This window comes from Carcharhinus amblyrhynchos, unplaced genomic scaffold, assembly GCF_965287045.1.
Source record: "Carcharhinus amblyrhynchos unplaced genomic scaffold, sCarAmb.v2.hapA scaffold_49, whole genome shotgun sequence".
NCBI classification, from domain to species: domain Eukaryota; kingdom Metazoa; phylum Chordata; class Chondrichthyes; order Carcharhiniformes; family Carcharhinidae; genus Carcharhinus; species Carcharhinus amblyrhynchos.
In genome coordinates this window covers 1,674,367-1,697,418 of record NW_027649790.1, presented here as the reverse complement: position 1 = coordinate 1,697,418, position 23,052 = coordinate 1,674,367, and the positions used below count along the sequence as shown (strand labels likewise).

The 23,052-nt window shown below is 43.3% G+C and overlaps 1 protein-coding gene across 1 annotated transcript in view; it reads right to left on the bottom strand.

Moving 5' to 3' along the window:
• stt3a (STT3 oligosaccharyltransferase complex catalytic subunit A) overlaps positions 1-23,052 on the bottom strand; it is a 46,869-nt gene that overhangs the window by 5,760 nt on the left and 18,057 nt on the right. Inside the window, exons 8-16 of the mRNA XM_080182219.1 lie at positions 21,694-21,858; positions 20,313-20,493; positions 18,816-18,971; positions 16,036-16,127; positions 12,259-12,414; positions 7,365-7,553; positions 6,181-6,297; positions 4,041-4,143; positions 1,282-1,470 (exon numbers count right to left, since the gene is read on the bottom strand). Coding sequence (XP_080038345.1) covers positions 1,282-1,470; positions 4,041-4,143; positions 6,181-6,297; positions 7,365-7,553; positions 12,259-12,414; positions 16,036-16,127; positions 18,816-18,971; positions 20,313-20,493; positions 21,694-21,858 — 1,348 coding nt within the window. The remainder of the gene's footprint in view (positions 1-1,281; positions 1,471-4,040; positions 4,144-6,180; positions 6,298-7,364; positions 7,554-12,258; positions 12,415-16,035; positions 16,128-18,815; positions 18,972-20,312; positions 20,494-21,693; positions 21,859-23,052) is intronic.

The window sequence follows — 23,052 nt, the reverse complement described above, 5'->3', positions numbered from 1 at the left end:
TATAGCCAAGTCCATTTACTGCTTTCACCTCAATACATATCACGGTGAGTTGAGTGCTTACCTGGGGAGGAACAGCTGAATTTTTAACCCTGTGCTAGGCCTGTTCAGTTTAAAAGCCCAGTGTGAGTATGAATCACACCTTTCTATATCTTTTGGAATACATTTAGAATTCTGTTTTAGTACATTAAGGATACAATTCCTCACGTGTTCTTGCAAAATTTTCTTGTGGTGATCAGCAATGGGTAACCCATTTTAGAATGTGCCAGCTTATAGAATTTGGTATCTACATTGTGCCAGCTTGCTCCATTATCCAACCATTCTCAACACTGATACTAAATGATTGGTACTCAATGCTGAGCCTGAATCAGATGACAAAGCATTGACTCTCTGGTGAAAAGACTGCTTCCTCCTTGTTGGGCGTCTCAGTCCGGTTTGTTGACGTGGATCAGTTAGCAGCTCTCCTGCCCCCTAGACAAAGTTAAATGTTCATTCAACAGACTTAAGCACACGTTTCTAAGCTGACATTACAGTGCAGCATGGAGGAAGTGCTGCACTGATGGAAGTGAAGTCGTCAGTACAGGGCATCAAATTACGACCAGGTCTGGCCTCTTGGTGGGTGGGTAGTGAGGGGTGGGGGGTAAAAAGATTCCACATCACGATGTTGACACAACCACAAATTCACCAGTGTCCAAGCCAATATTTATCCCTCAACTGACATCACTAAAACAGGTAATCGGGTCGTTACCTGGTTGCCATTTGCGGGATCTTGCTGTGCACAAACTGATTGCTGTATTCTGACATCACAATAGTGACTACACTCAAACAGCATTTTGACGGGTGTAAAGATGTCAGGTATGCAGGGAACCATACAAACACAGGTCTTCCTTCCTTGCGATATGGAGTTGAGACCCTTACCCTCAATTCTGACTGTGATTACACTATGATTGCAATGTTATGTTTTATTATCCATTCAAGGGGCGTGGGCTTTGCTGGCTAGGCCAGCATTTATTGCCCACCCCTAATTGCCCTTGAAAAGGAGATGGGGAACTTTCTGCTTGAAACCACTGCAGTCCAGGTGGTGCATGTACACTCACAATGAGAGAATTCCAGGATCTTAACCCAGTGCAGTGAAGGAACAGCTGATATATTTCCAAGTCAATCAGGATAGTGAGTGGCTTTGAGGGAAGCCTACAGATGGTGGTATAAAGAGTAAACTCTGCACTGATGCTGCAGCTGAACCATGTCAACACACATTAAAGGACAGGCATCTTTGGCACTTACTTGCTTCAGTGTAGACTTGCCCAAAGCGATAGTAACACATTTTGTACATCATACAGTTGAGCAGGATAGGGGAACCCTCCCTGTCAACACGGAACTCTCCTGTTGGGGTGTAGTAATCATGCTCCTTGATGTGTCTGCCCGTGTCTGTGCTTCCCCCGATTCTCACCATCCACAAGAACTTGTTTATATCTAAAAGGGAGAAGAAAAATAAACGGAAATGAAGAAGTTTAAACATAAAAGGACTGTTCAGCATCATGTCAGGTCCCTTGAGTTACACAGCTAACCAGAAAAATGGAAATACAGCAGTGCTTTGAAGCTAGCTTGGAATCCGTATGTTTGTAACTCAGATGTTTCAACTTCAGTCTACGCCTGGATTGAGCAAAATGAAAAGCTACATAAAAACCAGATGGCAGCATTTATTCTCCACTTTCCTTCTTTTCCCAGCACTACACAGGCTGCAGACAAGTGGGAGACATTTGGCTTTCTGGACATGTAGACCAAGACTATAAGAATTACAATGGATTTGAAAATGTTATCCATTTGGAATTTAAAACGCTGGTGAGGAATCGAGGGTCTATTACTAAAGAACAAAGAGCAAAGAAAATTACAGCACAGGAACTTTGGTCCTCTAAGCCTGCACCGACCATGCTGCCTGTCTGAATTAGTACCCCCTAATCTTTCGGGCACCATAGACCTCTATTCCGTCCTATTTACGTATTTGTCCAGATACTCCTTAAAAGTCACTACTGTATCTGCTTTCACTACCTCCAGGCATCCACCACCCTGTGTAAAAAACCTGCCTCGGATATCTCCTTTAAACATTGCCCTTCACACCTTAAACATATGCCTCCTAACAACTGACTCTTCCACCCGGGGAAAAAGCTAGTGACTACCCATTCTGCTGATCAACCCCCTTTTCTCGATTGTTGTTAAGGGGCGGAAGTAACAAGAGCTATGGCATGACAAACAGAAAACTCAACAAACACTTGAAAAGCCAAATATAGTATTATGAGAAAAGGGAAACGATTAGTATGAGAGGCTCCAGATGGAGGGCTAGCACTGGCACAATGTTCAAACGGCCCCCTTTTCTGCTCCTTTGGTATTGATCCAGCGTCAAATGGCATTTCCATGTAATAATGCACTTATAAATCCAGATTTTTAATTATTTTCACTCGTGCTATAATATCAACCTTCTGAAACAAGAATGTTATTATGCACTTAAACAGCACAAGAGATTAATTCACTCCCCTGAGCAATGTTGAGCTATACTGGAACATGCATTTGCCTACAAAATAGTGAGTACATTCCAAAAGCAATTCAGTAGCTTGGGACCTCCCAATTAAGGTACCAACAAAAGTTACTTTAATTTCAGGTTCCTTATTCCTTTTTTAAATGGTAAAAAATTACAGCATGCTGCTGTGCAGAAGGACCTGGGTGTCCTTGTGCAGGAATCTCAAGGGGTTGGTTAACAGGTAATTAAGAAGGCAAATGGAATTTTCTCCTTCATTGCTAGAGGGATGGAGTTTAAAAACAGCGAGGTTATGTTGCAGCTGTATAAGGTGCTGGTGAGGCCACACCTAGAGTACTGTGTACAGTTTTGATCTCCTTACTTGAGAAAGGATATACTTACACTGAAAAGGATGCAGAGGAGATTCACTAGGTTGATTCCAGAGTTGAGAGGATTGGCTTATGAGGAGAGATTGAGTAGACTGGGGTTATACTCGTTGGAATTCAGAAGAATGAGGGGAGATCTTATAGAAACATAAGATTATGAAGGGAATAGATAAGTTAGAAGCAGGGAAGTTGTTTCCACTGGCAGGTGAAACTAGAACTGGGGGCATAGCCTCAAAATAAGGGAAAGCAGATTTAGGACTGAGTTGAGGATGAACAATGGGTTATGAATCTGTGGAATTCCCTGCCCAGTGAAGCAGTTGAGGCTACCTCATTGAATGTTTTTAAGGCAAGAATAGATATATTTTTGAACAGTAAAGGAATTAAGGGTTGTGGTGAGCAGGCAGTTAAGTGGAGCTGAGTCCACAAAAAGATCAGCCATGATCTTGCAGAATGGCGCAGCAGGCTCAAGGGGCCAGATGGCCTATCCAGCTCCTAGTTCTCATGTTCTACTCACAGTCAGGGATGCTCTCACATTCCTGTATTAAGTCCATTAACTTTAACCTGATCAATCGCTGGGCGTTGCAATTGACTACATTATTGCTGCAGATACAAGTAGCCATGAACATCACGTAAGGATGGGACCACATATCTCCCTTTGGTCAGAAAGTCTGCCAAAGCTCACTAGCTGGCTTAATATAAAAAGAACAGTCATTGGAGAAAAGGTAACGAGGGTTCAGGACTCCCAGAAAATTGCATGTCAACTGCACTGAAGCATCAGCTATAATTTTGAAGAGGGCACATATTCAAATCAGTCAGAGAGAAGGAGGAATTTCTTTGCTTGTAGGGTCATCAGTTTTTGGAACTGTTTAACTGAGAGAGCAGTGGAAGCTATATTATTGAATATATTCAAGGCAGAGTTAGACAGATTCTTGATCTATCAGAATCAAGAATTATGGAAGGCAGGCAGGAAAGCAGAGTTAAGGCCACATATCAGATCAGCCACACCTTACTGAATGGTGGACAGGCACAGGGCGCCAGATAGCCCACTCTTGCTATTCATGCTCTTATGTTTTCAAAGTGTGAAGTCGACATCTGTGTAATTATTTAACATCTAATCATGGACTGTAGAAACCCAGATACGTTACCGTCAGAGGAATATCCTGTGAGACCTCCAAAAATAACCAGTACGTAGCTAACATCCAGCTCCCTCATGATCTCATAGGCTTTTTCCTCTGGAGAAGCCATTGCCTAGTGGTGGATAAATGTACCCAGTGTTAATGACATTTAGATGCAACATCAACAAAGTTTTCACTCATTCTGTCTGCCCTTGTCCACATTTCTACTGCTAGTGTGTGAGTAAGGACACCTTCTAATAGCTTATCGTCTGAGGTTATGTGATTGGGATATCATGTAAATGCGGTCTCTTTGCAGAGTTTTTATTCATGCATATCACCAGGTCTTACATTAGATGAATTTACATTGTGGCTCAGCACTGCTCTGTACAGTTATGCAACTTCCAAATAAACAGCAACTTTAACAGTGGGGAGAATGGACACTGAAGCAATAGTGAGAAGACTCAGGAAGGTGATTGAAGGTGAAGTGCTTTACGGAAGCGCTGGAGGAGTATAAGAGTTAGAACAATGTAGGGGATGTAAGAATGTAAAGGCTGGAAAGTAAATTGCAGAGTGGATTGCGATAAGCCAACTCTGGTCTTGTGTCTGCAATATAACACGGCAGCAAGGCACCCTAAGATGCATCAAGTGGGAGAGATATGGATTGAAAGGTAGACAATTCAAGATAGTCTGCTGAAAACTAGCTTTTTGCAGGGAGGGAAGCAGAATGTTCTGGGGGGCACAGGGGAGAGGGTGAGTTTGGTGGGGGGGAAGAGGGTGAGTTCTGGGGGGGGAGGGGTGGGGACACACACGGGAGAGAGGGCGAGTTCTGGGGTGCGGGGGGTGCTCCAGAGGGGCACTTGGGGGGGGGGGGGGGGGGGGGGGGTGGGGTCTGGACTTGGAAATCTCTATAACTGTTAAGCATCACCCTGAAGTGTAGATGGTGGATTGAACAGAATGAGTGGAGTCAAAGTGCTCCAGGTGGTTGTGATGCTGGAATGAAATGGGTTGAGGCTGTGCAGGGTTTTGTAGGTAAGCTCAATGATATTGAAACTAGGACAGAGTCAGTGAGTGGAAGTTACTGAAAACAGGGTAACAGGCAATTGACTCAGACAGGATAAGTTATGAAGTGCTGAGTTTTTTACAACGGTTAAGCTCAGATGCCAGAGAGGAAAGAGTTGAAAAGGTTCAATTTGAGAACCTGGTTGCATCATCAGAATAGGGCAAGGTAGGGACAGAAAAGTTAGAGAGAGGGAAACTACATTCCAGTTTGCCAAGAACACTAATTTCACTAAACCACAATAAGAAAGCAGATGAAAAGGAAGGCTGGTAATAAGATGGAAGGAAGGAGAGATGTAATGGCAACAAGGATGATGATACAAGATAAAAAAAGATGGTAAGGCAAAGACAAAGGAACAAAAGATGGATTCTAGAGAAGAATCAAATGGCAAAGGCAGCATCATCTGCTTAAGACAAATGGTAGTGGTGGTTATGATCTGAAATAGTTGATCTCAATGTTGATGTCTGGAAGACTATAAAGTGCTTAATCAAATGGTGAGGTGTTAACCTTAAAGTTTCCATTGAGCTTCACTAACTGTAAAGGGCGGCAATGAGAGAGATCAAAATGGGAATGAGGCAGAAAATCAAAACTGACAGGCGATAAAAAGCATGGGTTCACACTTATGAACTTAATGGAGATGTTCTGCTATCTGCATTTAGCCTCCCTAAAGAAACTGGGCAGACTTGATGGGCCTCCTTCTGCTCTGTAAAGATTCTGTGATGTAGTGGGCACCACGATGCAAGCAGTGGCTACAGCATACAAAACTAAACAGTAAATCTCCGTTACACCTGGAAGGAGAGTCTGAGGCCCCAGACAGTGGGAAGGGAGGAGGCAAAAGAGCAAGTATTGGTTACATCTCCTGTACTTGTACAGGAATGTACCCAGGGAAGGAAAGGGGCTAATGGTGATTGTGAAGTGAACCAGGATGAACCTTCAGAATTCTGAAAGAGGAGAAGAAGGAATACAAAGGTGAGAAAGAAAAGTGTGGCACGAACACCAGACAAATTGAGAAAATTGCATTTAATCTGAAACTTGGCCTACACAATATGCTTTTCAGTGGGTGTGTGATGTGGTTTTTGCTGAGCAGAAACTATATTTTCTTAAGATACGCACCTGCCCAACTCTGGAGATGTGAGTGTTATTCCAGGTGTTATTGTCCACTAGGATGGTTCGATTCGCCATTGCTGTGATTTGATAACCGTAATCCCACCATGACATCACCTTGGCATCCTGAAAGCAGGCCGGGTCAGTTTAGCACGAGGGAAATCAATTATTCAATTAACTCTCATCACCAGCTTCCTTGAACCAGCACAACATCATCGGAGCAACAATGATGGATAGGAAAGTAGCGATTGGTCCATCCAGCCTGTTACACACAACTGCAACAGTTTATTGCTTAACAAAGACACACCTTACACCAAAAGGTGCTGTTCCAATGCTCTGAGGAGGCAAACACCCAGGCAAAGAGCAGAAACAAAATCTGGAAATTTTCCAACAGAACTTAAAAAAAGCTCCTTTTAAAGATCTATTGTTTTTGGTGATAAAATAGCTACAGATTTGCATTTGCCCTGAGGCCATTTACTACCAGCTACATAATGGGGGTCTGGAGTCACTTGTTTAATGTCACAAGCAGGTTTACATTAACACTGTAATGAAGTTACTATGAAAATCTTCTAGTCGCCATACTCCAGCACCTGTGTACACTGAGGGAGAATTTAGCACGGCCAATGCCCCTTTCCTTCTCTAGGCACATCAAAATACTCAGGGCTACGGGCCAAGTGCTGGCAAATGAGATTGGCTGGAGGTTCAGGTGTTTCTAATGTGTCAGTGCGGACTCGATAGGCTGAAGGGCCTCTTCCACACTGTATGATTCTATTCAACAACTCAAGCTTGGCAAATACTAGGTAGACAAAGTACGAGTGTATGAGCCTGCAAGAGAGGGTTAATTGTTCTTCGTTCCTACACTACAACATACAAGTTACATTTTACCTAAAGCACATTCGACTAAAAGGCTTCAAAGGCCGTAGGCACCTGAAGGGGAAAATGCTGCTACAATTCAGTAAGCCTCTGCTCAGGGGAAGCTCTATTATATTCACTGGAGGCAACATCGTCCACACACTTGGTGCACAAAGATTTCAGATTTGTTCTATGAAACCAAGCAACTTAGCTGTCACACAGACAAAACTTCAAAATGGTTTTGTTTCTGTCATCCTGCTGTTTCTCCTGCTTCACACTGGGAGCCAGCAGAGGTGAGCTTCCTGGCTTCTGCCAATCCCAGTCAATAGGTACGCCCTTACCTCTGGGGTGTTGTGCCTGAGCCAGTAGTAAGCCTCCCTGAAGTCGTCGAAGATGATCCTACTGCCGTCCCCCCCACGGGCAGACAGCACGATGGAGGGAGAGGAGTATGCCTCGCTCGTCACCCAGGTGGAATGAAACGTGTAGGTGATTAGGAAGAAGGTCATTACAAGCACCATTCCACTCGCTACCTAAACAAGAACAGACAACAGGAAAAATACTATTAAATACTTCCATTGTGGCCTGGGACAACAGAAACTTTCCAAGTGGCAATGGACCAAGTAAACAGCAAAAGGCATGCCAATAGAGTCAGAGGTGCATGGAAACAGGCCCTTCCTCCCAACCTGTCCATGTTGTCCAGTTTTTAACCACTAAGCTAGTTCCAGTTGCTGGTGTTTAGCCCATACCCCTCTGTACCCATCTTACCGTCTAATTGCTTTTTAAATTGTACCTGCCTCTACGACTGCCTCTGGCAGCTTGTTCCAGACACTCACCACCCTCTGTGTGAAAAAATTTCCCCTCTGGACTCTTTTGTGTCTCTCCTCTCTCACCTTAAAGCCTACACTCTCTAGTTTTAGACTCCCCTACCTTTGGAAAAATATGTCGACTACCTACCTTTTCTATACCCCTCATTATTTTACAGACCTCTATAGGATCATCCCTAAGCCTCTTACGCTCTAGGAAAAAAAAGTCTCAGTCTATCCAGCCTCTCCTTATAATTCAAACCATCAAGTCCCAGTAGCGTGGTAAATCTCTTCTGCACTCTTTCTAGTTTAGTAATATCCTTTCTATAATAGGGTGATCAGAACTGCACGCATATTCCAAGTGTTGCCTTACCAATGTCTTGTACAACTTTAGCAAGACATCGCAACTCCCGTATTCAATGTTCTGACCAATGAAACAAAGCATGCAAATATCTTCTTCATCACCCTGTCCACCTGTGACTCCACTTTCAAGGAGCTATGAACCTGTAATCCTTGATCTCTTTGTTCTATAACTCTCCCTAACACCTTATCATTAACTGGGTAGGTCCTGCCCCAATTCCATCTACCAAAATGCATCACCTCACATTTATCTAAAGAAGCATGTCTAGAGGAAGTACAGATGGCAGGACCATGTATAGCTGCCACCTGAAAACAATAAAGGCAAACAAGAGAGAAAAAAAAATCAAAGCAGGAACTTCTGGATCACTCCCAGACAGCATGCCTTTTCCCTCATCCTAATTACAAATGAAGTAAGCCCAATAGGTGTCGAAAGCTCAGCTTTACCATCTTCTTTGGCTGCCCTTCATAGTCAGTGATAAACAGGCATCGCTGGCAGGTTACTCAATGATGTGGAGATGCCTGCATTGGACTGGATAAACATCAGTAAGTAGTCTCACAACACCAGGTTAAAGTCCAACAGGTTTATTTGGTAGCAGAAGCCACTAGCTTTCGGAGCGAAGGGACAGCGCTCCAAGAGCTAGTGGTTTTTGCTACCAAATAAACCTGTTGGACTTTAACCTGGTGTTGTGAGATTTCTTACTGAGGTTACTCAATCACAGGAGACATCCCAGCCAATACCCATCTGCACTTTGCAGAAATTGGGTAGGAGTTCTGGCTTGTCGTTCCCTCTCAAACTCAGGGATGCTGTTGTCAATTGTGGTCTCAAACTGAACCTGAAAACTTTTGGCCTGTACCTGTTCTAAACCCATGAAGCAAAGGAGGAGTTGCAGCGATGTGGAACAGATGACAGTAACGCTGCACAAAACTAAACCCGGAGAATCAGAATCCCTACAGCGCAGAAGGAGAATATTTGGTCCATCGCGCCTACACGAACAACAATCCCACCCAGGCCCTATCCCTGTAACCCCAGGTACTTATTCTGCTAATTCCCCTGACACTAAGGGGCAATTTACCATGGCCAATCAACTTAACCCATACATCTTTGGACGGTGGGAAGAAACTGGAGCACCTGGAGATAACCCATGAAGACACAGGGAGAATGTGCAAAATCCACACAGTCACCCAAGGCTGGAATTGAACACTGGTTTCTGGTGCTGTGAGGCAGCAATGCTAACCACTGTGCCACCGTGCACAAAGCAAAATTGTTTTTGTCTTAATTGGACTTAAAACATTAACTGTGTTTCTCTCTCCACAGATGCTGCCAGGCCTGTTGAGTTTATCTAGCATTTTCTGTTTATTTTGCACGATCTCAGAGGACAGGCCAAGTCAATGGTTGGGGCAGCATTTTTTTGCCTATCCTTAATTGCCCTTCAACTGAGTGGCTTGCTAGGCTATTTCAGTGGGCATTCAACCACACACTGCTGTGGCTCTGGAGTCACAAGGTGGTCAGACCAGATAAGGATGGATGAGTGTTGAGAAGACTTTCTAGAATACACAGACAATCTTTCATCCACATTTTTGTTGTGTTTGGTATTTTGTTACATTAAAAACCACCCAGCAAATGCTTTGTTGCACTTATCAGCTGAACAAACGTCTGAGGTCACGTATCAACCGACTCAAGAACAGATTCTTCCCTGCTGCCATCAGACTTTTGAATGGGCTTTTCTTTAACCTTTTAACCTTCCTTTACAACCTATGACTGTAACACCACATTCTGCACTCTCTCATTTCCTTCTCTATGAACGGTATGCTCTGTATAGCACGCAAGAAACTGTACTTTTCACTGTATGCTAATACACACGACAATAATAAATCAAATCAAATAAAATGAATAGGCGGCACGGTGGCACAGTAGTTAGCAATGTTGCCTCACATCACTAGGGACCTGTGTTCAATTCCAGCCTTCGGTAATTGTCTATGTGCAGTTTGCACATTCTTTTCTTCTCTACGTGGGTTTCCTCTGGGTGCTCAGGTCCAAAGATGTGTGGATTAGATTGATAGGCTATGTTAAATTGACCCTAGTATCAAGAGATTAGCAGGGTAAATATGTGGGGTTATGGAGATAGGGCCTGGATGGGATTGTGGTCGGTGCAGACTCAATGGGCCGAATGGCCTCCTTCTGCACTGTAGGGATTCTATGAATCAACTAAGTCATGCCGGGCACTGTGTTCAGTTTAGTAGGCGTGAAACTGGCAAAACAGATTCTTGCATTTAATTGCATCATCGCTAATTTAACAATGAATACTCAAACATGTAGTTTAGGCTTTCAGCTTGCTGTTTCTTCACTTCCTCAAAGCTTCAAATCACCAGGGCCTCATCAACAGCACCTTCCAAACCCATGCCCTCTGCTGTCAAGAAGGACAAGGGCAGCAGACACATGGGAACACCACCACCAGCAAGGTCCTCTCCAAGCCACTCACCACCCTGACTTGGAAATACATCGACATTCCTTCACTGTCACTAGGTCAAAATTCTGGATTCTCCCCTAATAGCACTGTGAATGTATATTGACCACATGGGTTGCTGCAGTTCAAAGTTGCTCACCGCCATCTTCTCAAAGGCAATTAGGGATGAGTAATAAATGCTGGCCTTGAGAATGACGCCCTCACCTGGCTGAGATAATTAAAAAAAAATCTTCTGAGGAACAGACTGGGTTACATGTAAACTAAAGGGCAGCACGATGGTACAGTGGGTTAAGCACTGCTGCCTCACAGCGTCAGGGATCTGGGCTCAATTCTAGCTTTGGGTCAGTGTATGTGCGTGGAGTCTGCACGTCCTTCCTGTGTTTGCGTTGGTTTCCACGGGGTGCCCCGGTTTCCTCCCACACTCCAAAGATGTGTGGGTTAGTTTGAATGGCCATGCTAAATTGCCTTAGTATCAGGGAGACTAGCAGGGTAAATACATGGGGTTAAGGGGATAAGGTCTGGATTGGATTGTTGTGGGTGCAAGCTTGGTTGGCCAAATGGCCTCCTTCCGTACTGTAGGGATTCTGTGAGTTTTCATAGAATCATAGAAACTCTACAAGTGCAGATAGAGCCATTTGGCTCACTGAGTATGCACCAACCACAATCCCACAAAGGCCTTATCCCTGTATCCCTACACATTTACCTGCTAATCCATCTAACCTATGCATCTCAGGACATTAAGGGGCAATTTTATATTGGCCAATCAACCTAACCAGCACATCTTTGGACTGTGGCAAGAAACCGGAGCACCCGGAGGAAACCCACAATTTCTCTGCTGCTGTCATGGATTGTGCTTTTGTGGGGCTCGGTTTAGACTGATAATGATACAGTACACACACACACACACATAATCCTCCCCCCTTCAGCGGTCTCTCTTTTCCCCTGGAAGATCTTATAAGCACCAACAGCACCTCAGTGCCACATCTAAACAGCCAGTCTCCACAAAGCAAACTGATGTCCACAGCAATCAAGCAGAATTGGAACGATTTTTCCTGTAGGACATAGAGGGCAACTGCAAATACAATACTGCTATTCTGCTCGAGATTAGCTAACTTAGTACTGAAGTTTGGAATTAGGTACACTCCTGATCAGTATGGCCTGGTGCAGTTAGCAACTTAAATGATTAGGGCACCATTGATGAGTTTTATCAGTCACAACAAGCTACCATGCTTCAGCGGCTATCCTTAATGCTTGAGCCAAGGCAGTGATGACACAGGACATCATCGCTCACTCCATTCTCAACCCATGGCCCAATCTACTCCAGTCCATAGTGCAACCCACTATCATCCTCACCCAAAATCCACTTCCGGTAGTTACCACCGGATGGTGACCAGCAGCGAAAAATGTGACTGAATTTCCACATTATCGTCTGCGGGCATCAATGCCAGTTGTCATGCTCCACATGCTGTCTTGGCCCAGATCGGCTAACTCAGTCCAGCCTTGGAACACAGCTTACCAGGTAATGTCATCAGCATGACTTTAACAACACAGTTAGCGCAGCAATTAGCTATCCCCCAGAGGCTGTTGAATACAACAGAGGGTCATACCTCATTCTTAATCGGATAAGTGGAATCCTGTTGCTTTTTTAACTTCTTATCTGGACGGCTGATATCCAAATTCTTTATGTAAGTTGATAGCACCTGAGAGACACCGATTCCCGAGAGTATACACATCACTGGGGCCAGGACCAGCATGAGCCGAACCTGTGGGGACAAGACAGACATGAAAATGAAAAACAAAGATAAAAAGCTGGCTGTTACATTTTTCCAGAACACTTGTCCTTGGATCTGAATCCAAGGTGATGATGAGGATGCAGCATATCCTGTGTACCTGCTATATAGTAAGAAGTCTCACAACACCAAGTTAAAGTCCAACCAGTTTATTTGATAATAAACCCACAAGCTATCGGGGTTTGCCCCTTCGTCAGGTGAGTGGAGAGTTCTGGTCTCAAACAGATGAAGGGGCAAACCCCGAAAGCTTGTGGGTTTACTATTAAATAAACTGGTTGGACTTTAACCTGGTGTTGTGAGACTTCTTACTGTGTTTACCCCAGTCCAACGCCGGCATCTCCACATCATGACTACCTGCTATATATTCAGTGTGTCATGGGGATGGGGTTGGCACTAAAGAACAATGATCAAAAACAGCCCGGGAAACAGGCCCTTCGGCCTAATGAGCCCGCGCCGCCATCCCAACACCACCAGTCCCCCTCTCCACCCATGACCCTTGTCTAATGTTTTATGGCCATCCACATTAAGGGAAACTAATTTAGGGACAATTTATTACTGCCAATCAGCCTAACAGCACATCTTTGGGGTGTGGGAGGAAACCGGAGCACCCGGAGAAAACCCACGCAAGCACGGGGAGAATGCGCAAACTCCCACAGACACTGGCCCAAATCCATGTGTCTGCACAGCAATCAGTGATAGTCACTGAGCTGTCGTCTTGCCCAGTATCTGGTCCAATTTAGGCACACACTAACGACATGAAGCACTAGGCCAATCTCGAACAACCAAGAGCAGCCCAAGTACGATGCATCGCGTGTATGCCCCTCGTTGGACGCAAGGCACTGATCAAGCAATGTAAGTAACAAGAGGAACATTTAGTAGGAAGAATGTAGTTTTTATTCAATATCATTTCACAAATAAATCAGACCCAGAATTTTATTTGACATTTCTATTTCAAACAAGGTCCATATTAATTTATTTCTGGTTGGCCTGATCCAGTGAGATTGCTGGCACAATATTTGAAGTATCTCCACTGGGTGGGGTGTGGGCTGCTATTGTGGAAGGAGAGTACTGCTGTGTTCCAGGGTTTTGCCATATCTGCTGGATGGGATGCATGTGGACAAAATGTACACGTGTTTTTCAAAAAAGTTCTTTCGCAGATTGTGAATGTCACTGGCTAGGCCTGCTATCTGCTGCCTAATTGCCCTTAAGATGCTGGTGAGCTGCCTTCTTGAATGGCTACAATCCATACGGTGTAGACCCACTGTGCGACGTTAGGTGGCACAGTAAGAAGTCTCACAACACCAGGTTAAAGTCCAACCAGTTTATTTAATAGTAAACCCACAAGCTTTCGGAAACGCTGTTCCTTCGTGAGGTGTGTTCTGATCAGACAAGGGCATACACAAGCACACACAGTTTACAGAATACTGGTTAGAATACAAATCTTTACAGCTAACCTGCTATTCAAGTCTTAAAGATGCAGACAATGTGAGTGGAGATAGCATTAGGCATAGGTTAAAGAGATGTGTATTGTCTCCAGACAGGACAGTATGTGAGATTTTGCAAGCCCAGGCAAGTCATGGGGGTTGCAGATAGTGCAACATGAACCCAAGATCATGGTTGAGGCCGTCCTCACGTGTGCGTTACTTGGCTATCAGTCTCTGCTGTTAGGTGGTCCACTGGTTTCATTCCATTTTGACTTTGCAGTGGTTTGGTATATCTTTGGTACATCTTGGATTGAGAAGCTTCCTAGACCATTTCAGTGAATAATTAAGAATCAATTACATTGCTGAGGGTCTGAGATGAGGAGACCAGCTTTCCTTCCTGAAAAAAGGACGTTAGTAAAGCAGATGGATTTTTATGACAAATTGACCATGGTTTCATGATCACCATTAGTGGGACCAACTTATAATTCCAGATTTATTCATTAATTGAATTCCATCAGCTGCCATGATGAGTTCTGAACTCATGTTCCCAAAGCCTGGGCTCCTGGATTACAAGTCCAGTGACATTACCACTATGCTGCCACTGCCTCTCCTCCTAGAAGTTTAAGGCATAGGAATGGTGATAAACTTGGCTTGATGGTGTTGTGTGGAAGAAAATCAATAGTTTCATGGGAATATCAAACAAAACTCTGATGAAGCAATGATTTTTTTCCTAACAGGGCAATAAGCAGGGCTAAAGTGTATCCCTCTAAGCTTTGCCACAGAGTTCCACATGACTGCATTTGTGACACCTAAATCCAGCACTGCATAACCACTCCCCAGACATGCACTCTGCAATTGCAAAAAGTACATACAGATTATGGAATTTGGAACAGCAACGCAGTTCTGGCTATAAGCAGATATTAGAATCAAATATAGGCACACACATTTTGTTTGCACTTCATTAAAACACAAGTGTGGCAGTACAAGTTTAAGTGCACAATGTGGCAAATTCGAAGATCTGGCTTGAAGGATTAGCTACTTTTAATCACTCCAAGAATTTTGATTTGATTTATTGTCACATGTATTAACATGCAGTGAAAAGTAATGTTTCATGCATGCTATTCAGGCAAAGCATACCATTCATAGAGAAGGAGAGGACAGGGTGCAGAATATAGTGTTACAGTCACAGCTAGGGTGTAGAGAAAGATCAACTTAGTCCAGGTAAGAGGAACATGAGTGAATATTGGATCATGCCAGAGAAATCCCTAACCTGGAACCCACAGCAGAGTTTTGTTCTGCCTGTTCCCGTGACTACATGAAATACAACAGCACAGGACTGAGGCAAGTGTGTGACAAGCTTTGACCTGAATAACTGCCCTCTCCAAAGCAGTTCATAGAAAAATTTGTTTTAACTTCATCTTTTAAAGTGTTTACCAAACACACAACACATCAGGGATTTGTCATCTCATTAGAGTTATGAAAACAGAAACAACTGGAAAACAAGAGTCTCAGTGGATAACTATGGTAGTGAAGGATTGTTGGGCATTGGTGCTATGCTGATCAATAAAGTACAGGAGGAGGAAATGCTCTCGAATCACATCTTTTGTTTGAATGTTATAAAGTACCCCATGTGTGATCATATAATCCATCACTTTACACCGCTTCCTAAGTGGCATTTCTGCAGGACATGCTGCACGGTACATAAGAAATAGGAGCAGGAGTAGGCCATCTAGCCCCTCGAGCCTGCCCTGCCATTCAATAAGATCATGGCTGATCTGTCGTGGCTCAGTTCCACATTCCCGCCCTCTCCCCATAACCCTTAATCCCCTCTCTTATCAAAAACCCATCAACCTGCGTCTTAAAAATGTTTAGCAAGGTAGCCTCCACCACGTCAACGGGCAGAGAATTCCAGAGATTCACCACCCTTTGAGTGAAGAAATTCTTCCTCAACTCCGTTCTAAACCGCCCCCACTTTATCTTGAGGCTGTGCCCTCTAGTCCTACTGTCCTTTCTGAGCCCTTGCTGTTTATTATTTTTGGTTAACTGCTTAATTAGAGAGCAGGAGCATCAAGCTGGATTCAGGTGCCTCAGTTCAGAGTGCAAACATTTCACCAACATCCCCAATAAATCTCACTGGCAACACTGTGCACGGCGGTGGGAAGATTCTTACCATCACAGCTGAGAAGTACATGCTGGTGACACCATACATGATGATGAAAATCCTGGCGTCCGACAGGTTGTTAAAACAAAAGTACAAACCGACTGCAGGGGGAAAGCAGAAGGAAATACCACAGTGAGACACAAACTAAGCCGTCCAATATTTACAACGTGCTGCCAAGTTGCAGATGTCACTACTCACTTACACAGAAAACCAGGAAGTAAACTAAAGATAATTTAAATACCAAATTCCATTATCTCAAAATGACCCACAGACATTAAAGTAATCCAGAAGTCTGGACTAATAATCTCTAGAACACGAGACCAAAATTTGAACTCAGTTCAAAAAAATTTGTATATAAAGGTTAGGCATATGTCCAAAGTGATTCCCCACCCGTCACCATGGTGTTGATGCCTTTAAAACCTACTGGCTCACAAATCTCTTCTGAGGAAGGAAACCAGTCAACCTTGCTCGATTTAACTTGTATGTTACTCCAATCTCACAACAATGGGGCTGGACTTTAATTAGTTGCTGCAGTGAGTCACTCAGCTACATCAAACTGCTACCAAGGATTTAGGAAGTGAGTAGTTTGATAATAGCAGTACCACACAAGGACCTTTAGATGAGGCAGAAACATAGCAATTGCTCCAGTACAGTCTCAAATTCAGGTGTCCTAAAACCGGATTTGTCTGTAAACTGGACATTTTTCTGGTGGTCATGCATTAATTTGAATTGAATTGGGGTGACTGTAACATTTCTTGAATACCCTTCCCGCTGGGTTCCTGCTGACCCTGACTGCTTTGCAATCTTGTACTTGGATGGATGAGGCCTAAGCCAGCCCAGCAACACCCCACTGAGGCCCTTAAGTGGACAACTATTGACGACTTAAGGGCCATTTCCAGTCCACTCTCAATTTTCAGGCTGGCAGAAGAGCAGGGGGTTGCCCAAAAATAAATGGGGTTTAGGGCGCAGGTGGGAAGTTTGGATACCACAATCAGCAGTCTCCTACTAACATCTGGCAACTGCCCTCCCACCCCCAGTCCCTGCAGATTCTCCCTCCCCCAACCTCTTCACCAATCTCCTTCTGACCACTATCCCATGTCTCACTAATCCTCCCCGAGACCCCCAAAACATACCTGGCCCTCGACTCTTGGGACAGGCTCTGGGGACTGCTCATAGTTCCCGTCCTTGTGGTACAGCAGGGTTTAGAGAACGCCAGCCAATCAGGTTGGCTGGCAGCTCTCTGAGGCTGGATATTCTCCCAAGTGAAGGCCCGAAGTTCCATCGACAGCCAATTAGCACTTTTTGGATGCTGGGCAGGCAGAAAAGGCGAGGATATGCTTTCTGCCTACTCTTCCGATTGCGGGAAGGGAAATTCCGCCACCCTAATAATCCTGGCCCCTGACAAAGTGAAGGGCAAAACTGGCAAATTGATTGTGTGTTAGGCAAAAATGAGATAATCCATTTTGGGTCTTAAAAAAATAGAATAAGGAACTTCCTAGTTGGTACAAAACTAGAAACAACAGAGGATCCAGGTACATAGATCATTAAAATGTCATGAAGAGGTACAGAAAACAACCAGAAAGGCGAATGGGATGGTGCTCTTCATATCTAAAGTATTAGAATACAATGAAGTAAGAGCCATTCCTCAGTTATTCGAAACTCTAGTAAGACTACACCTGAAATACACACAGTTCTAAGCATCACACCATAGGAAGGATATACTGGTGTTGGAGGGAGTGTAAATTTAGCACAATTAAACTGGAACTCCAAGGGCTGAATTGCAAGAAACAATTACTCGAATTACGACTGTATTCCCTGGAATTCAGAAGATTAACAAGCGTTTTGATTAAAGTTCTCAAGATGTTAAGGGAATAGATGGAGTAGATGGAGAGAGGGAATGGAAAGAAATTACTTCCATTGGCTCGGGAGTTTAAGATTGAGAGCATAGTCTAAAACTTAGATCAGCCATTCTAGGAGTGAAATTAGGAAATATTTCTACAAATAATTTTGGAGTTCTTTTGCAAACAGATCAACAGATGCTAGATCAATTATAAATATTAAATCTGAGATTGCAGTTATTCTAATACATATGGGACAAAGATGGGTCTACAGAGTTAGCCATGATGTCATTACAGGAATATAGGTTATTTAGCCCTGCAAATCTGTTCTACTATTCAATAAGCTCTTGGCTGATCTATGGCCTAACTCCATGATCACATTCTGCACAACGTATTCATACAGATTGCATGCAACGTGTTTTAAGTTTATTTATTAGTGTCACAATGAGTTACTGTGAAAATCCCATCGTCGTCATTCTCAGGCACTTGTTCAGGTACCCTGAGGGCCAATTTAGCATGGCCAATGCACCTAACCAGCACTTTTGGATTGGAGGAAGAAACCTGAGCACCTGAAGGAAACCCACGCAGACACAAGGAAAATGTGCAGAAGCAAGCTGGGAATCGAAACTGGGAACCTGGCACTGTGAGGCAGCAGTGCTAACCACTCCGCCACCAAGCCGCCCAATATGCAATGATATAGCACATTTAATGTAGAAAAATGTCTGAAGGCAGCAGTGATTCGCAGCACCCAGCACCATCACCTTAGAGTAACAAACACTGTTGAAGAACAAGCGTTCCTCTTAAGTTTCATGTTTGGAAAGTCTTTAGTCAACATGGTCATTGTAACAGCTCTCAAAACCTTTTGGATGGGGATTTGCATAAATCCAAATGCCTAATGCAGGTGGAGTATGCACATAGATTGCTTCCTCATTCCCTTGTGAACACGGGTACCTGGAAACATGAAGACGAGGAGCTGCAGGTCAAAGTAATATGACGACCAAGTGGTGGGCTGATGTTCGGATACCGAGGCGATGATGGGAATGTTGTTCTTTGCGTAAGAAGGATCCAATAAAGAGTAGAATCGGCCAGTCCATGGGGAAATCTTCCCTGCAATGAAAACGTACCTAATTATATTCAGAAAAGAAAACAAGCTAAAATCCGTTAATTCATCATAAATACAACATAAAACCACTTTAATTCCTCATATCAGAGGTCTGAATCAGAAACAAAAGTTACTCAAACTTAAGGAGCAGCAACTATGAAGGGACCTGACAACAGGTACATCAATTCACTCCAAAAAAATTAAATCTAGAACACAACTTTAAATTCAACCCATGAAAGCAGCACAAACGGTACAGGAGCAAACAAAATACAAATTAGATAATGTTAAGAGTAATCGCTAGTTGAATGGACTTCTGGTAGTTGACATCATACCCACAAGCTGCTGTGCACCTTAATGGTGGAAGGGCCCCAGGGTTATTTATGGACAGACAAGATGGGATGGCCATCTTCATTATCTTGTGAACAAATAGTATTCTTTGTATTTTGTAATGAAAGCAGCCTGTACGCCAGTCCAGGGAGAAATATTCGGAAAGCTAATAATCCATAAGGAACAAGCAGAAAACAGTACAGGAAGCTCATTAAGGAAGCTCAAGAGTAGTTACATAGTCTTCAGGAAACACTTGATCACGATCATAGAATGTTGCACTTATAAACTATAAGAATAGAGAAAATGATTTTCCTGCAAGTGCAGAGACAACCAACAAACCAAAAACAAAAGGGAGCACATTAACCTTCCCCCTCAATCTGCACAAACAAGCAGGAATCAGCAAACAGAAACATCTGTGCAGGTGAAGGAGGATAAAAAATATGGACTGGATTGGCTGACCAGCCTGCTGCTGTGTTTAATTTCTATGTCATTCACTGCAATATATAGCAAGAGAAATATCTGATCAAGATATAGGATCACCAAATGAAAAGCACTGTAATTCAGGGGAAGAAATCTGCTGTCCTTACTTGGTCTGGCCTACACGAGGCTCCAGATCTGCAACAATGTGATTAACTCTTTGGGCATTAAAACATAGAAAATAGGAGCAGGATGAAGCCATTTGGCCCTTTGAGCACGGGCCACCATTCATTACGATCATGGCTGATCGTACAATAGCCTGATCCCACCTTCCCTCCGTATTCTTTGATAGAAACAGTTCTTTCAAATGTTGGCCTTATCAATAACACTCGTCCCAAGAACCAAATAAAAATTCAGATCATCACTGATTTTACACACGCCCCTCTTTTTTTCCTGGGATTAGATAGCACTTCTGCTGCTTTGGATCAGAGATCAAACAAACCATTCTTCTGGCTGTGATTGGAGGAGATTGGTTGGGAGAGTGGCAGAGGTAGGGGGCTGTAAGGAGAGAAGGAAGAGGTGATATAATGAAATGATCGTACCTGTCAGCATCAACACTGCCCCTGCAGACAGAACCACCAATCCCACCAGGGAGATGACACTCTTGAAAAGGATCTCAAACTGCTGAGGATTTAACTTGCTCCGTAGATAGTCAACGAATGCATGGATTTGGCACAGACCAAAAACACCCAGGGCAGCCATGTGCTCTGAAGACTGGACGGGCTGAAGGGAGGAAGAAAATAAGGTAACTAAAATGCTTCACCATGCGACCCAGACATCAGCTGCACACAGTACACAACATATTCTACATCCAAACATTGTTTGTTTTGAGAAATGGAATAGTTCCTTGACAAGTATGATATAAGAGAAGAAATTAAATATAACTCAGCATCTGCAACAGATTTTGAAATCAATGTACCAAGGGCTAGTTAACTTGAGTGTTCAAAACTAAATAATAGAAAGTGATGATTTTCAACCCACTGAAACTGCCACATAAATGATTCAAAGAGTCACTGCACCTGCTGCTTACTTAAATAGACAGTCTGGTCCAAAATTGACTGCATATACTTTGCAAAACGGATTACAGCTCTTGAGTTATTTAAGGGATTTGATAGGGTAATTACAGAGAAACAACTTCCTTTGGTGGAACAATCCAGCACACACAATTTTACCGTTAGAGCCTTGTCATTTAGATGTGAAATCAGCGGGTATTTTTTGCCACTCAAAAGATGGTGGACATTAAGAATCTTCTCCCTCAATAGGTTGTGGATGCTGGGAGGTAATTGATTTTTTTAAATATGGGAGGGAATTGCAAGATATGGATCAAGGTAATCACAGCTGAGGTACAGCTCAGCCATTATCTAATTAAACGGTAGACATGATAAAGGAGCTGAATAGCCAGCACCTGTTCCTGTCTGAGCTGAACATGAACATAAATTCAATTCTGGCCTCAGGTCACTGTCTATGTGGAGTTTGCACGTTCTCCCCGTGTCTGTGTGGGTTTACTCCAGGTGCTCTGGTTTCCTCCCACAATCCAAAGATGTGCGGGTTAGGTGGACTGGCCATGCTAAATGACTGTAGTGTTGGGGAATTGGCAGAGTGGATGTGTGGGATTGTGGGAGTACAGCCTGGGTAGGACTATGGTCAGTGTGGACTCGATGGGCTAAATGGCCTCCTTCTGCACTGTAGGGATTCTATTCTATGATAGACATTTAAAGAGGATAACTGTCGGGAGGCTGGACATTAGAGAATTGCTTCACATCATGCTACACAATCCTGGAGAAAGGATTTCCTCCACTGGTGTCTGGCTTGGTCTGATGTCCTCAACATCTAGGGTCATACATATTGGGGTGCTGCCAACATGTGGAACTTTACAGCAGCATGGTCCAGAGGACAGCAGAGAAAAGAAATAGCTTCACAGACCTGGAATCCCACAAAGGAGATCTGCATTGAGAGGATGGTTCCAAGGCTGTATACTGTACAGTATGCAACATAGATTCGGTGGGAAAATCGCCCAGTCAGCATAAGAATGAGCACGTGAAGTGGGATCAGATTAATCAGGAACACATAACCGCCCCATGACGAAACCTGAAAGAAATAAAGCACACTAAGAATATAGTAGGGGTAAAATTTGACACCACCCACAGTGCTGTTTCACTTTTATACACAGAGACGGCTGGGTTAGGCAAGCAGTCTACTCTGGAGCACCAGTCTTCAGCACTACAACTGGGATGTTATTGGGTCCAACATGCCTCTGAGTGGGTGGTTGCCATTTTGAAATGTTGCCGACACCCTAATCAAAGGGTGGGCGTGACTTAAACTTTGTGCGTCTTTGCAACTCAGGCTGCAACACGTGTTGTTTCCCGGACTCTTACGTCCAGTCTTTAGGTACTGGTAAATAAACAGATGCGCTTTTGAGGTCAAAAATTGTGCTAACCATTAATTTGAGTGTAGCACATCGTGGCTGAATCCATGTTCACCCCGATTAGTGGAGGAGTTTTTCAAGGTTCTGAAGGTCAGTTTTTTTTGCTGACATCTACAGCAGAGTTCGCATAGTTACATTATTTAAATCCTCATGAGCCAGTTTCCATTACATCAGTGATCTTTTCACATATCAACTTGGCTCACGCATAAAACCCAGTGGAATTATGAGGACCAACAGGATCAGAAAGAAAACAAGTGGACATCAAAATTCATCAAATGTTGAAAACCCCACTGAATGAAGAGGTAAAGCAAAATATCACTTAATTACATAACTTAGTCAATTGTTCTGATCATTAGCAGATTGCATTAAGCACTAATTCAACAATGTTAATAAAGTTCCAAAACTAATAAACAAAATAGTGCAATACGATCACTACAAGTCAAAAGCAGATACTAAAAGATCCGAAGAATCTTTAAAGTTAATAAAATAGTTAATCCAAAATTTTGTAATTTGTGCATTTTACAAAGATCTCCAGCCATCCATCCCAAACATCAGTGGCAATGCCAGGGAGGTTGTTTTTTCAAAAAACTGCCAATAATAGCTTCAATTTTGTTTTTCAGTTCAGTTACTGTCAAGGGACTGGTTACTGTCTTCAAATCTTAGTACAATATCCTCATCTGCAATCTCACATCCTTTTTTAAAATATACACTTCAGATTTCAATCTTGGTATGTTTATTTGCACAGGTTCAAAATGAAGTGCACCCATAAATTGTCAATTTTTGAAATGACTGTATTGAAACTCGATTGTTTGGAGATGTTGTCAATCTGTTGGCTGAGGTCAAACGTCTTTATTACC